Source organism: Drosophila arizonae, chromosome 2 (assembly GCF_054131065.1).
Source record: "Drosophila arizonae isolate 15081-1271.41 chromosome 2, UAZ_ARI_1.0, whole genome shotgun sequence".
Classification (NCBI taxonomy): Eukaryota; Metazoa; Arthropoda; class Insecta; order Diptera; family Drosophilidae; genus Drosophila; species Drosophila arizonae.
The window spans coordinates 3,725,544-3,742,144 of NC_142922.1; the positions used below are offsets into that span (position 1 = coordinate 3,725,544).

The following is a 16,601-nucleotide window of genomic DNA, read 5'->3' on the forward strand; positions in this document are numbered from 1 at the left end:
CAAAAGGGCAATAATGATGGCACAATATTATTTCCGTCTGGAGAGCCACTAGATCGGACAGACAGATAATGGGCCAGGGGGGACGTGCGAGTAGTTGCTTCTGCTGTTGCTGAGGAAACTGCAAACTGAAGCACCCAGCGGGGCAAAGCTGTATTTATGCCTTTATGGCCAAGGCAAGAAATTATTTTTACCGTTACGTTTAGTTGAAAATAACGTGACGGCCGCGACATATAATAGCAAACTGAGGCTGAAACTCCAACTCTGATTCCAACTCTGGCTCCAACTCAGGAGTTGGCTCTATCTCTGGCTATGGCTGTGGTTCATCTCTAGTTGCCTTCACGTTGGGGCGCCACAAATCATTTTGGCTGGGATAAAGTTGCTGCAGTTGGGCGTCTGCATTTCGAGTTGGCCAAAGGGATGAGCGAGGTAATATAACTGTTCGTGTGGCTCTGTGTGGACTAACTAAAACAAAAAGTCAACACATTAACTGCCTTGTGTGTGTGTGTGTGTGTGTGTGTGTGTGTGTGTCTCTGTCTGCTTGAGCCTTTAAGAGTATTACGACACATTGCATTGCAGCTGAAGATTTATGCCGCAATTACCGCAAGTGTAAACTAATTACGGCTTTCAAGTGGCTGCGGCTTAAATAACAAAACAAAATGAACTCACCTGAGCGTTAACTAAAAACCAATCTTGCGGCTCTTGCCCAACAAGCCCGAAATTAACTACACAGAAAGACATGCAGCAGCACTGCTCTATATTATTTGGCATTAGAGTTTATGTTTTAATAAACAAATACTTGGAGTATAATTTAAAGCCATGACATGAACTGGCACTTTGTTATGAAAAAATAAATAAAATATATAAAGGTAAACAATCATTGGGTATATCAACTGAAGCAGAAGAAGTTAACTTGATTTTTATGAGCTATCGATTAATCATGCCTAGTGGTTGTGCTTCAGCGATCTTTGCTGTTCGTCCGAGGATCGAATACTTATTTAAATTGCTTATAAACAAGGAATATTATTACAAATGAAGTTCCCTAAGCGACACATCTGAACTAAATATTTGTATCGATAAAAGTCCATGGTATGAGTTATCGATAAATAATGTTAGGCTTGTAATTCTATTATTTTAAGTAGTTTATTTTAATTTCTAACAAACATTTCTCTTTTTTCTATCATATACACTTAGTTATTTTTAATAACCATCAATATATTTTCTATATGGTATAGGCCATACGTCCTTTTTCCCATTCAACTTTAAATTCACATTTTCCATGCACAAAAAATAGAAAGGGACCTAAACTGCCTTAAACTAATTTGTGGTGTTTTGCTCGATAATAATTTTCCTTTTGACCTTAATTAAGCTAATTATACTATGTATGTATATTCTGAAAAAGGCTGTTATAAATCTCATTATTCCAACAACATTTTAAACTCTACTCATTAAATAGAGCAAAAATGTGTCAACCCAACTTCTTTAATCTCAGCCCGTGCCGCGACACAACTACGCCCAGGAGACCGAGCAGGAGACTATAAAAAATGTCCAACGTGTTTACAGGCCCAGGTAAATCCCGCGCGGGCTACGCCCACTTCTGCAGCTGCTCTCAATTCGAAATGTACATCGATTCGGTAGCCTTTTGTTCATTTCATGGTGTTGTAAACATTTTAATTACAACAACTTTGACCCGACGCGACGCGACGCGGCGCAACAGTCGCCCGCTATCAATGTCTCTCTCTCTCTCTCTCTCTCTCTCTCTCTCTCTCTCTCTCTCTCTCTCTCTCTCTCTCTCTCTCTTGCATGTTCTGTACATTTTTTTTCTGGGTTTCCTGGGTATAACGCCCCGAAAAACGAGTTGACGCCATTTAAGCTATAACGGGCTTGTCCATAGGGCTAAATCAACAATATAAACCATGCTCTATATTGAGCAAAGATGAATTGTTGTACCTTTTCTTTGTTGTTTTTTTGTTTTTGTTTTATGTTTTTTTACTGTTTGTTGTTGTTGGCCAACCGCAAGAGTGTAAAACTTTTGATTACACTTTTAATCAGTTTCTTTTTCATATTTTTTTTTTTTTTTTTGAGGGTTTTCTATGATGGCATTTTAATTGTATGTACTTAAAGTTATATATTGTCTATCTATTGTGAATTACGTAAGTGAAGATGTTAGTGTGGACAATGAAATTATAGTCCGCCTTAAACTTAATGGAGCTGGCAGCTGTTTATACAGATATCCAAACTCATTTGAATAAAAGGTAAGGAAAAATATATATAATGGATGTAGCCCACTGTAGTTTGGCTAGCAGCAGAAATTGATATATTTTAACTTTTTTATCTTGTTTGCTGAATGCTCTTTTGAGTTATTGCTTATTGAGAATACCCTGTGATTTCTATAAATATTGTCCAAATATGTCATTAAATATATATTGTGGAACTTTTCTATTGGTTTTCCAAGAATGAAGTATACATATATGTATACTAAATGAAGACGTGGCAAATCGGAAAACCCGTTCAATTTATTGTACCTTCGACTCTAATATATAACTGTTATGTTATTTCTTTCTGAGTCGTCTCTAAGGATTCATTAGAAGAGTAATACGCTCCCAAGTGGAAATTTCTCACTCATTTTCAGAACATTTCATAGGCTATCTATAGCGATTATATAGAAAGTATCGATGCAAAGTTTATTGAATATCTTCTTTAGTATTTCATATCCAAGCTAATCAAGACTGTTTTTGGAATGTACATTACATCACTCTGGCGTCTGGCTAGTCTATTCATAAACATACTTGTTGCTTGGCTGTTTAATGAGTCTATCTGTATAATATTTGCAATTGTGATGACTACATTGACTACAGATCGAGTATATTTTAGTGCGTCACTGACCCGAATTTGGCCAAGTTACAATCGAAAAAGCTCAGCTCAGCTGCTAGGCCAAAGCCTTTCACTTTTCGCTGCATGTAGAATAAACTTGTTCGGGCGTCCAAGCAAACATTCAAGATGTTTCTTTATGTAATACAAACAACAACAACAGCAACAATGAGCAGATGAAACAACAGCAAATGCATCGACAGCTGCCGGACCAAATGCAGCTACCAAAGCTGTCTTTGTCCGTTGCATCAAGTCGAAGGAACGGCTTCTGCCATGTCATGTTGATGACAAAGTGAAATTATATCTCAAAGAAGAGGAAGAAGAAGAAGCAGAGGCAGTAGCTGACACAGTTATATACCTGTATTTGCTGAGATACTTACATATGTCAGCTGAGTTGCCTGACTGACTGCAGCCAGTGTATAATTCGCGTCCATTAATTGACTAATTTATGGGCCATGGCCTACGTTTTTATTATTTATGAACACACACATTTATCAAATGCTAATAACAATTTTGCGCCTAATTGGAAATTAACTAAAATAAATGGCGAAAAATTAATTTGCTTGGCAAATATAATTATACGAATCGCTCGCATATATATCATATGACAAGCCTTTAGTCCATCAAGTTAAACTTATTTATTGGACAAATATTTACCTGTTAGAGGCATGCTAGAATTATTATCTATTATTTATGCCATTGTCAAAATTTCAATAAAGATATTTGCGAATAATTCAAATTCAATTCGCTTGATTCAACTCATGCAAATGTTTCACAAGTGACTGAACTCTTAAATATGCCAAAGCTTATTGAATTTTATGAATATATATATTGGTTTATGTGTGTGAGTGTATGTGTGTGTTTGTTTCTTGGCATGTGTTGGCTTGTGTCTTGTTGCAATATCCTCTGCTAAGTCAATGGCTTAACCCATCTGACAGCTTGTCACGTAGCCCTTTGGCGATTTGCATGGATTGCACTAAGGCCAGAGAGACGTTGCTTGAGTCGTTTTGTTTTGAGATATGTGTTTGCAGTCATATTTGTTGTGCAACGCTTTACAAACGAGACGAAATTTCGAATTGGATTCGACGCAAACAAATTGCAGCGAGATAAATCAGTCAAAAGCCCAGGGAGGAAACTGGAATGCCGGAAAGTTGTGCTGCGAGAATCAGCAGCAGATGCTGCAGAGATACAAATTTGCTGATAAATGTGCATATGTGTGAATGTGTGTGCGCGTGTGTTTGGGGGAGGGGAAGGTGGCAGCTAATTGCCGACTGTGTAACTGATGTCTGCTGTCGGTTGTCTTTTGTCTGTTGTCTGCCGCAGCTCGTCTGCGATATCTTTTAATTTGCCACAAAACGCACCAAATGCGCAAACCATATGAGTGCATGTGTGTGTGGGTGACTTCCACTCTGTTTGTGTGTGTGTGTGTGTGGGGGTGTGTGAGCGGGCAGTCAGCAACCAAGCCGCCAAACCGCCAAGCAGCCAAACCGCTAAGCAGCTGCCAGCCCTGGCCAAGCCTGGGAATCCTCTCACTTTTTTCCCAAGCACTGGCCATTGTCTCTGTGTCTGTGTGTGTGTGCAACGATGATGAAGATGATGCGAGTTGGAAGAGCTGCAGAGACCCAGCTGCCCCCGCCGCTGCCCCCGCCTCTGCCGCGACCACTGCTGCATGCCTTGGCTGCCCGGCTGGATATGACACAGATTACGTAATGCGAAATTAACATTTTAACACAATTCAGCAGACGAGATTGCAACGGCAGCCAAAAGAAAGAAACTGCAGCAGAGAATGGCAAACGGAGAGAGTCGAAGAGACTGCGAGTGAGAGAGAGAAAGAGAGTGAGACTGGGAGAGAGAGAGAGAGAGAGAGAGAGGGAGAGGCCATGCAACAAATGAGCCACTGTTTGGGCATTTGGCCAAGTCTTTGACTGATGATCAGACTTTGTTGTGGCGTGGTCAGCAGACACCCAGCAGACTGACCAACACACACACACACACACACACACATGCACACTCACACTCACACCGAGACAGACAACACGGCAGCCGGTTGCGCCTCTTGCAGTCAATTATGCAATTAAAGCTTTACATGCGAACAAGTAGCAATTGCAGCCAAATGAGGCAAATTTCCAATGCGCTGGCATCGATTTGACAAAGCGACAGTTGCTCCAACACCGGCGATCCCCCCCACCCCTGCTATTTGTGCAGCCGAGCCTCCCAGTGAGTGGCCTGCGGGCAGTCATTTGCATCTTGTAGTCATTATCTCTCACTCTTCTTCTCTCTGCATCTCTCTCCATCTACCTCCTTCGTGTCCGATTGACTGTCAACTGTGACGTGTCATCGCCGTAAGTCAGCAGTTTTATGATTCCTTTTAGCTGCCTGCCGCCGCTTCTTTTCCCATGGCCAATAAAGCCAGCGCGAGCAATTAGTTTGTGATTTGAAATTTGGGGAAGTTTTTCGTAAACTATTGAACAGGCATAGAACTGTGAACGGTGACCAACCGAAGTTCAAATACTCTTAAAGAGTGCTGAATGAAAAATGATCGACAGTGACTGCTCTTGTTGGTTACATTTTTACCATGATTTCGGCCATCGTTAATATCGATTGCTTCATCGTTCGACTTGTCAGCTCTAACAAGAAATAAGGGTAAATAAATTGTTCGATAAATAATGAAAATAACAAAATCTCTTTTGCAATGTTTCTTGGCCAAAAGCCAAGAGTCAAACAGCTGATCGATGTGGATATTATGAAAGATCAAGTATGTACATATATCTGCATATAATATATATAAATCTACTACTTCTTCTTCAAGTTTGCCTGCTATTCGCCTCATTACGTATACGTCGCATAGACAAGCAAAAATAAGAAAAAAAGACTTCATCCATTCAATTGAAATGAAGTGGCAAAATTGTCTTTTTGCTTGTAGTTTTTATACATTGGCTTTTAATAACAGTCGAGAGACGAGCCGAGACGCGCTGTCATCATTATTATGGTTTGGAACATCATGATCGCGTTTGGTTTTGCCCGTAATTTGCTAATCATTTCAACTGCCACTTTGGCCAGCAATTTAAGCGCCGCAACAAGGAAGAAATTGTCAACCATTTCGAAGTCATGAGAAAATGCCAAGACAATCTTCAATGCTGGCTATTTATTTGGTGGCAGCAAAGGATGATGCCCAGATTGACCAACAGTGGACAGGCGAGCCAAAAGTGAATGGCAGATGATTTCAACTCTTGCTTTCAGCCTCGCCAACACGCTGCCTTCGCAATTGGCCAACAGCGAGCAGTGGGCGCCCAACTGTCCAGCATTATTACGGAGGAATCTGTCGCTCTGTTGTGTGTTTAATCAGCAGCGATGCACTCACGCCTGACTGAGCCGCTCCGAAAGGGAGAACGCACTGATGTATATACTTCACAGCAGCCATGACTTAATTAAGCATCTGCGAATCGTTAATTAATATTTGCCAGCCATATGTAGTATACATAGATATGTATTGGAAATTGGGCAGCAGCTGCCTGGCTGACTCGCAGAGGTCATGCAGAGATAAAATTGCTGCAGCCACAACTCGCTGTGTCTGTCGCTTTCTTCTATGGAAATTCCACAATTCGATTGGCCATAAAGCGCAAAGGCTCGTTTAGCAACTGGTTACGTGGTCGTCACCCGCCGCCAAACGCTTCCTGGAAGCCACAAAACTGATCACCGTCGCGACAAAGGTGGCATCTGCCAGCTGCCTCAACTGCCTCAACTTAGGCGTCTCACGTAGTCGTTGCGCCTCTGTCTTTGCCTTTGCCTTTGCCTCTTTCTCTGCCTCTGCCCAGACAAGCATTGCATGTGCCGCATAAATCTTCAGCTCATTTATTTATTTAAAATACAATATACTGCAAGTGCATCCAGCTGCTGCTTGGGTTGGGTGTCTGCACCCAACAGCCTCTTGATTATATAGCAAATGTTGTATGTGCATTTCATGTGATTTGTACTACGGCCGACAAGCCTCACCTGGGGGCGGCCGCGTGTTGAACTCTTCAGGATATTATTGTCAGCGGCAATTGACTTAATGTCTAGCATTGACTTTTGACTAAACAATGGCATTTCATGTCTTCAATTGTTATCATTAGCACTGAAATCTATGCATATTAACCTTTTCAAGAGATAACAAAACGTGCATGGTATTTCAAATAAGCTTGCTTTGTTTTCAGCTATATCAAAATCAATATGGTGAAAGAGGGAGGCCTCTTCAGACAACATGTTTTCATAAAGTAGCTGACGAGCTGAATACCAATTTGAAACATGCTTAAACTCAGTTACTAAACAGTTGCTTAAACAGCAGAGCCAGCATTTACAAAGCAATTTTCATGCCTTCTCGTATATGGAAAACTCTTTGGCTCTTTGACACAGACTGACGCAAACAAACAACATTCAAATTATGCAAAACAAAGCGTTAGAAAGACGGACTCGGGCTGACTGATACTGATACTTAAGGATTTGGCCACATGGCCTCAGCTATGCGAACAGACGCGCAGCACATCCCAGCCAGCATAATCCGACTACGAGGAACAAGGCGAAGGCTGAGAAACTAAATAGCTTGAAATATGGCAAAATAGAATAAGACATAAATAAGGGCAGGTTTAAGATAGATGTTGATGCTGGCTTACAGACGCACCAACTAGTTAAGGCTTAGGGCCAAATGAAAGTAGAATAGTGAATAGAGACTAGTAAGACAACGAATTGAACTATATTTGCAAAAAAAAAAAAAAAAAAAAAAACACATTATTTTTAGAAATATTCCTTGCGTCTACCTAAGCCTATAGCGACTCGCTTACTTTAAGTGTCAAGTGCCGGAGACTTTAATATAGCCATATTTTGTATGGCTTGTGATATATTCTTACTCCTGTTAAAGATTTATATATTTTTAGTTGCATTTTTTGTAACTCTACTTAAAATAAAATATGTCATATCTACTAACAAATTAATAAAAAAAAAATATAAAAGGAAATAAATAATAATGAAAGTATTCCAAACAGAGAAATATGTAAATTCTTAGCCATGTTTACATTTTACTGACTCCTAATAGTTAGGTTTCTTCAGCAGCAGTCACCTTAAGGACTGTTAAAACAAACAATATAAATAAATAAAATAAAAGAGTGGTTTCGAAATTACAGATTTGTCTGTTTAGGTATTGCTAGTTTAAGTCGAAATTTGTCAAGCTAAGATATTTAAGAAACATAAAAAGTCTTTGAGTAGACAGAAGAGAACTTTCTGATATAATATATACTCTTAGCTTATCTGAAAATATTATGCTTAGAATATCTCCTTCAACAATCATCTAAATCGAATATTCATTTCTTAATCCAATCCAATGACTCACCATCAAATCAAATCTCTTCACTTTAAATTCCAGTTGTACATTACATAAATAATTGTTTAGCCCTTTTCTCATCCATTTAGCTTTAAGCCAAATTTGCTGAAATTCCATGGAATTCACGCTAACAACCAAGAGCTGTGTGAAAATGTTAATTTCATTACACTTAACTACTGGGAATTGCATTTACAGCTCTACTGAACACATTGTAGCTAGAACCGTTGCCAAATTTCAAAATATTTGCATTGCAAAAGTGCTCAAAGCTCTTTAATTTCCATTTGAAATCGGCTTCGCTTTCAGTAATTGTTTTCAAGTCATCATCGTTTCGGCAGAGTCTGCTTAAAGACTGTGGAATGTTTGCTTCAATAATCTCGAAACTATTTTCAGCTCACGCAATGCCTGCTCTGAGCGAGAGAATGTTGTTTAGTCCTGCAAATATTTTGCATTTGAATGAATGAAAGGGGCAAATGCAAATATATTCAGATAATCTCAGAGGAGCATTCAGTTGGAAAATGCGCAATGTAGTGGAGGGCATGAGTGGGCGAGGAATGTTAAATACACACACTTACACATATACGTATACATACATATAAAATAGATTTGAACAAGGAAATGCCGCATAGAAGGACTAAAAGGATTCCGAGGGAGCATTCGCATTTGCATTTGCCATTTATCTAATACGATTTTTGGTAGCTCGCTCTAGCCGCCCGTCTAATGACCAAATCCATTTGGCCGCAAATTAGTTTTTGTGGTCAGAAAGTGGTTTTGTTTGTGGGCGGATTGACTTACCTTGCGCTTGGAGCGTGCCATGCGCTGGTCGCGCGAGTTCTCCGCCTCGCCCGGCGGCCGCTTGCCCCACACGGCGATGGCGATGCGCGTGTAGGTGAATATCAGCACCAGCAGCGGCACGATGAACTGCAGCGTGAACAGGGTCAGCGTGTAGTAGTAGCCCTGCTCGGCCGAGGGCCAGACCTCGCGACAGATGTATCTGATGTGGCAAGCGCAGACAGAGCACGGCGAAACGATGTTGTTGTGTGGGTTGTGGCATGCAAAACAAAAGAGCAGAAGCCGCATAGCGGGCCATGAGAGGGAGTTAGTTTAATGTGCATATCGGTTTAAGGCTGTCGGAGGTGGGGGCGTGGCATAAATGCTGTCAGCCTGTGCGCTGGCCATGAAAGCTGTCACATGCACACACACGCACACACACGCACACAATGAAACTTTTATGCAAAGTCTCTCAACTGTAATGGCTGAAAAGTTGGCAAAAAAAAGAAAAAGAAAATAGTAAATTCTCCTGCATTTCGCCAACATTTTGCGTTGATTTATTGCAACTTTTTACTGTGCAAATATGAGCTATAAAATATATTTGTTGCAAAGTGCTTCGTTGGCATAATGAACGCAGAGTCATTTTTATTTCATTTTTCCAACATTTTATGCACTTGATTGCATTTTGTGCCCACGGTGCGTGTTTTTGATAGGTTCACAAAATGAAAATTCTCATCTGCCAGCTGATGTTGCGGTAATTAGGCACGTACCCTTACACATCACACAGCTGCCACCCACATGCGCACACACACACACACATGCATGCAGTTGGGCCCAAAATGTGCTCTAATTGAATGTGAAATGAGCAATTGCTTGCATTTAAAGTCAGGCAGAGTCTCATTTGCAATATTTGCAATTCACTCGAGGGCGTGCCCCAAATTGTGGCAAGTATCTTAAGCAAGCAGCCGTAAAGCCATTCGAAGCCAAAATGGAATTTCGAGTCCTTGCCATCGAGCTATCGATTTCAGCATGTGGGCCCAGTCAGCCAGTCAGCCAGCCAGTCAGCCAGCCAGTCAGCCAGCCAGCCAGCTTCTGTTGCATGCCACGACATGCTGCTTACGACTCGCAGAGCAATTCGGCTCAAGTGGCACTCGTTACACAATGCCACGGCCATATCTTTAATGCTACACTTCAAGCACGCACTACACTACATTGTGTTGGAGCTCCTAATGGGTTTCTACTCACTTCTCGCACTTCTCGTGCCATATGGAGCTGGGCACCTCCAGTCGGGAGACGACGGGTATGGGAAAAGCGGTTGCCAGCGCGATAAACCAAACGCCAGCGATAATAAATTTGGCATATCTGCAAGAAAAGAAGAGAACAGAATGAAATAAGTTGAGGTAAAGAGTTGGTTAGTTGGTTTCTAAGTGGACGCAGCGCTTCAGCTGACGCACGCATTGCGTATACGCCTCATACGACGATCTCGTGAGTGAGTGCCGGAGTGCGTGCGTGCGTGAGTGAATTACAGCGAGGCAGGATAATTATAAAGCTTATTTATCTTGGGCCTCACAAATATTTACGTATGCCACGAAAGCCTCGCTCCTTAGCACGCACTCATCGACAGGGCGTGACATAAATGCCAGCGCCTCCTGCTCGCCCCCTCGGCCCCTCCCAGGACGGGATAGCCGGCATATTTCGTTACAAAGCAAATTGACGTTCGATGCCGGGCTGGCGGCCTGGGCTCGTCGGATTTGCCAGCAGCTGCCGTCAGCTGTGTCTTGGGTTACTATTTAAACCAATTAACACGACACAGCCGACCGGCCCTTGCCTATGCGAAGTCCCCTTGGGACGGCAGGCATTGCGTGTCTTTGTGTCTCATGGGGACCATGGGGACCGCTGGTCAAGTGCGGTTGCCAGCCAAATGCCTAAAGCGTCAAGCAATGCAAATACGCCAGCGGCCACTTAACGGCGCCAATGTCACAAAGGCAACAGCAACAGCAACAACAACAACAACAGCAACAAAGCGAGCAAGGGCGGGACTTCAATTAGTTTTTATGCGCCTTCAATTAGGTTAAATGCTACTAAAAGCCAGCTTTGCATACTTGAGTCGGGCCCGAATTAAATACTGAATATAATTGCCAACTGTTAATAGGTAAGCTGATATTCGCTATGAAGTTATGCTGCCAAGTTGATTAGATTTTGGGTTTTAAAAGTTTGCTAGATTTTAATGGAATTGCAGTGGCTTAAAAAAATATTTTAGGGCTATGGATAAAAACTAGGAAATAAATAGAAATTATAAACGCCTGTTTTGCGTATGCTGTGATGAGTTCTACTAAGAAAAATTCATGATACATATATTACATTATAATTTTAAATTTAAATAATATAAGCCGAAAGCTCTGAAGCTAGTGAATAATTTTTAAGTTAGTTTTAATTATATATTAGCTCTAATATTTAATAAATATATAAATAATATCAAAAAAAAAAAAATAAAAAATAAATAAATAAAATTGTAATAAATGGAGTTAAAACGGCATTTCAGCTTTTACTATATTTATAAATAAAAAATCAAAATAAAATTTCAAATAAAAAAACATTATACAAAAGTAATAATTTGTCCCTATGTGAAAGGACTAAGCTTATTAAAAATTGCTAATTTTCGCTATTTACTTGTGAAAGGATGTCTGCTAACTGTAAAAAGGTAATTTTAATTTATTTGATTCTAGGAAATTCAGTTCTTAAAAAGCAATCAGAATTTTGAGTTGAAACTTGTATGAGTAATCTCACAAAATTTTAAGCTAGCTTGAGACAAATTTTGAGATGCATTAAAAGGATATATTTGTCTGAGCGAAATTCTATGAAAATCGGCTCAGTGGTTAATAAACAAACTGAATTTTCAGTTGAATATGTTAAGTATGAATAAGCTCTTGAGAATCTTAAGCCAACATGAGACGGATATTAAGATGAAGCAAAGAAGATGAAGATGCGCGAGTATGCCGCATGGAAAATGAGCAATTAAGCAGAGCCAAGCTGAGCACCGCACACCTGCAGTATTCCAAGATGGATATCTTATGAATTCAAAAATATTTATTTTTATATATATCAACTCATCAATATACGCACCGCTTGGTGATGCGAGGTCGCAGCGGCCACATGATGGCTATGTAGCGATCGATGCTGATGGCCACCAGGGTGTAGGCGCTGACCAGGACGGAGACCACCTGCGAGTAGTTGACAAAGTGGCACAGAACGATGCCGAACGGCCAGTAGTTGAGAATGTACTGCGAGATGAAGGAGGAGGGCACGCAGAAGAGCGACATCAGTATGTCGCCCAGAGCCAGATTGGCGATGAAATAGTTGGTGACGGTGCGCATGCGCGGCGTGGATTGCACGATGTAGCAGACGATGCCGTTGCCGAGCAGGGCGAATATGAAGATGGGTATGTAGAGCAGGTAGACAACGCTCTTGAAGTAGTCGCTGGACCACAGATCATCCGAGTGGGAGCTGGAGTCGGTGCAGCTAAAGTTAAGCAATACGGTCACATTGAAGGCGGGCGTGGTCGATGGATAGCTGGCATCCTCGGCTTGCATCGGCTGCTCCGTGGAGCTGCCGTTGTAAAACAGTGCCTCCGCAGCATCCGGATAGTCGTCCTCGTTGTGCAACAGCGGCTGCTGTGCCGCTATGTAATACAGGCGCTCCTCACTCAACGCCGAGCGCTCCATGTCCAGGCGACTTCGCTGCCAGGCCAAATTGTTAAACTCCATTTTGCTGGCAGAGTACTTTTCTTCTACGACTCTTTTCTTATGGTAGGCGAAGTTTGGCCGGTGTAACTTAATCTAAACCCACTTTGGCATAAGCAAATTTTAATTGCAGCGTGGTTACATGGCGCTCGCTTTGCGGTTGAAATTTAATTATCCACAGCCAGCGGATGGGACCTGAAAGTATGCGCGAAATTTGTTGAAATTCGTTATTAATGTTATTTAAATTTTAAGAAATTTTCATGCTTGGTTTGCCATGAAAGTGAGCTACGGGCTGGCCAAAAAGAAGTCCATGCAAGTTTTACTGCTTGCCTCGAGGCGGCGCTTCTCAGACAGCTGAATGGAATGCCATCTGAACTGTTGCATATTTTAGAGCTGCTGGTGAAATTATAAAATTGCTTCATTTAATTCTATAGACACCAAATTAAGCAGCCAGTTCAAATGCAAAAAGATTCATTAATAATTCGTGGCTCTTTGCTTATATTGAATTATTGAAGCACAGATGTTCAGCAGAGATTCTTATATTAAATTTCTACATTTTTTTAATTGATGTGTATAGATATTTTTATTAGCTCGACTGGCCAGGTATTTTAGTTCATAGCTCGGTGACAGGTTCAGTTCGTTACTCTCTCATTCAACTGCCTCAAAATGTTAAGCTTAAGAAATTCTTGGTCTGCTGTACTGCATCTTTTATTTACTTATTAATTTATTTGTAAAATTATAATTACGCAAAAAATAGCCTTTCATAAGCATCTAACTGGCTTCTTATATATTCATAGATGATAATTCACAATTGAATTAACATTTAAGACGCACACTCGACAAGGCTAACTTCAACAATAAATCGTGCTTCAGGCAGATTTAGATTTTAATGGAGTAATGAAAGTTCCTTGAGCGTGTTGATTCTCTTCCAAACAGTCTAGGTAAGCGTGCAGGTATTAGGCCCACAAATAGCTGAATGAACTCGCACTAGAACTAGGCGACTCAGACTCAGACATTATCACACTCAAGATCTACTCGACCTGTTCCTCACCTAGAAATTATAAAATAAACCTTTGCACTTTAAACGTGAGATTTTAAACCAACTTAAAATACTTATAAAGCTATTCAACTGTGCTAAAATCTATAAGACTTCTTTTAAAACTAACATGAAATCTATAAGTACCTCAAAAGTGCCCTGAATGGGTTCACTTTGCAATGAGAACAGCATCTATAAAATAAACTGTTGCATATATTTGTGCGCAGCCAGTATAAGACTCGGCGCTGAGTGTATAAATCAAAATGGCAATCAAGTAACCAGAGACCATTAAAACTGCCAAAATAAAAATACACAGAAATCGCTTAAGGGTAACAAAATATATATATGTATGTATGTATATATGCAATGATAAATTGGTCGCAATTCAAAGGCATTTTGCGCTGAGCAATGGCTGAGCAAAATGAAAGGGAAACCTTTTAGGGGCGAGGAAGTCAAAGCGAAGGAGTGAAAAATGTCGATAAACGTATTTTTTTCTTGACTGAGCACTTTGCAAACGAGAAACTGTAAAGTCAAAAAGGCTGAAAGCATTCCAGGAAGGATTTTCGCCAAACCAAAGTGAAATGTTGCTAAGAAAAATACAGAATAAAATGAATGCATATAATAAACAAGCAAACAGTTTAAGGCAGAGTGAAAAGAAAATAAAGCTAAAACAAAAGGCAAAAGACCCTAAGACTTCCTTCCGTTCAGCTGCATTTGAAAAACTGTGCCATATTCTGGCTTTAATGAGCCGCAGGCCGAATGGAGAATCTGTCAATTGAAATGCATGGCCATAAGGAAGACATAGTCATATATGTAAATATATACCCTATATATGTATATAGTGCTTTCCTATTTGTGGCCTGGCATTAGGCAAATGAAAATGATAAGCAGAATATGCGTACGCGCACAATTAAAGCCGGGCAACAAAGGACAATTGTTAAAGATAATATGAAAGCTGAAATTTGATTGCTAAGAGCGTGCGTGTGTGGGTGTGTCTGGGCATATCTGAGCATGTGTGGGTATGTATGTGTAAAAGGAAGTCATTTCAACTTTTACTGGAGCGTTGGTTTAATGTGCCGCTAAATAAACTCCGACACCGACTAGCTGACAGTGTCTGCTAAGCAGACTCGTATGTGTCTGTGAACGCTTGCTGTAAAAGCCGGATAAGGATATCTATCAGGCAAGTAAATTGCTTATCTCAGCGCAATAATGAGGTACTTGGAGAGCTTTGGCCCGTATGCTCAGTGGGGGTGAGCGATATGGGTGTGGGTCTGTGGGCGTGGGCGTGGGCCTGTCTCAGGGTGTGCGTGACTTGCGTTCTGTGCGACAGTCGAACGTCTACTCCGTCTGCCATACTTTATCAATTATCTACACAAATTCCAAAATCCCTGCCAAGCTTCATCAAATTTCAACAGACGATTGCGTGCCCAAGGATTTGTTATTGGAATTTTCTTCAGGCATTCGGCAAAAATAAAGTAAATCATTTGATGTTTTCTCCCTTTCCTCGCTCTTTCTTCAGTATATGCATAAAAAGGTTTTTAATTTAATATCTATTAATTTTTAAATTAAAATGCAACCTTGGCGAAAACAAGATCGAGCTTTGCATGACGAAAAAGTGCGAATTAAAATTATTTGAGATGTGCCAGATTTCAATTGCAGGCAGCATCTACTTTGATTTGCTTCTCGTAATGAGAAAGAAAATCACGTTTCAATCACATTTCATTCACAAGAAGGTTTTGCCACTCCACCCATATTGAAAGCGTTAAGCAGGACAGTGTCGAGGTTATTAATGAGAAGTCATCAATATTGCGTTACGGGCTCAGCGGATTCGAGTATGTGCGCGGCATGCCGAAGCCAATAATTAACAGAGACTGGCTCAATCTCCATATGGGGCGAGTACCTTAAATTCGCTTGAGTGGAAATAAAAGTCTTTTAGAATAAAAGTATGAGCGAAAATACATGACCCAAGTAAAGTAGGAAAATGGCCAAAAAATCACGTACCAAAATGTAATCATAGCACGTGATTCGGCTGACGGCTTCACTAAGCATTGCTAAAGGCAAAAAAAAAAAAAAAAAAAAAAAAATGTATATATATAAATAAATAAAATACGGTAGCCCATGGCAAATAATCTATATATATTTACATAGAGCATACGTCGAGGCTTTCATCGGAAATGAAAAAGGGCCGCAAATCTGATTTGATCGGCTTAGTTGCTTGTAAATTCATTTAGCGCCTTTTTTGGCTGCGACGCGTATTGACGGCAGTCGCGAGATTCGTTCTACGAAATTCAGGTGATGTGCGGATAAATTCAATTTGCTGTGCTAAAAATATGACTAAAGCTGCAGAAGCGAAAATAAAAAAAAAAAGGAAAACAGATTGAAGCTCACTGCTAAATCTTCAAAGTGAGCCATAGCTCATATTTCCATTTGCGTTCATTGCGTTTCGAGGCTTACGCCGTGAGATTAACATTCGCTTTATGTCCAGCTATGTTCCGAGTAACGCGCCCGCTAACGTTGCCCAAAAAGCAAAAGCGAAGGCTAAAGCAAACAATGCCAGCATGCAGTGCACCCGACTCAAACAGATTGAAGCCCAGACGAATTGTTAAGGCTGCACAGAATTGGCATTTACTTTGGCAAGCGCAAAAGAAACAGCAAATTAAAAGTTGCAGCTCAGAGGAGCTCGAAGCAAATATTTCGACTACCACTGTTTGTCTTTACCAAAAGGCCAGAGAGAACGCGTTTGCTATATATGTATGAGTGAGTATGCATGCATGTATGTACATATAAGTGTATGTATAAGTGTTATGTTGTGCTAGTGTCAATTTGGTAATAATTA

At 40.6% G+C, this 16,601-nt stretch overlaps 1 protein-coding gene across 4 annotated transcripts in view; it reads right to left on the minus strand.

Annotated features, from left to right (window-relative positions):
• The window catches only part of RYa-R (RYamide receptor), an 86,976-nt gene that overhangs the window by 33,968 nt on the left and 36,407 nt on the right, over nucleotides 1-16,601 (minus strand). For all 4 annotated transcript variants that reach the window (XR_016269619.1, XR_016269612.1, XM_018018251.2 and 1 more), the window contains exons 2-4: nucleotides 12,113-12,924; nucleotides 10,235-10,351; nucleotides 9,014-9,212 (exon numbers count right to left, since the gene is read on the minus strand). Coding sequence is in view for 2 of the 4 variants with exons in the window: in XM_018018251.2 (XP_017873740.1) it covers nucleotides 9,014-9,212; nucleotides 10,235-10,351; nucleotides 12,113-12,753 (957 nt within the window). In the remaining 2 variants the exon portion in view is untranslated. The remainder of the gene's footprint in view (nucleotides 1-9,013; nucleotides 9,213-10,234; nucleotides 10,352-12,112; nucleotides 12,925-16,601) is intronic.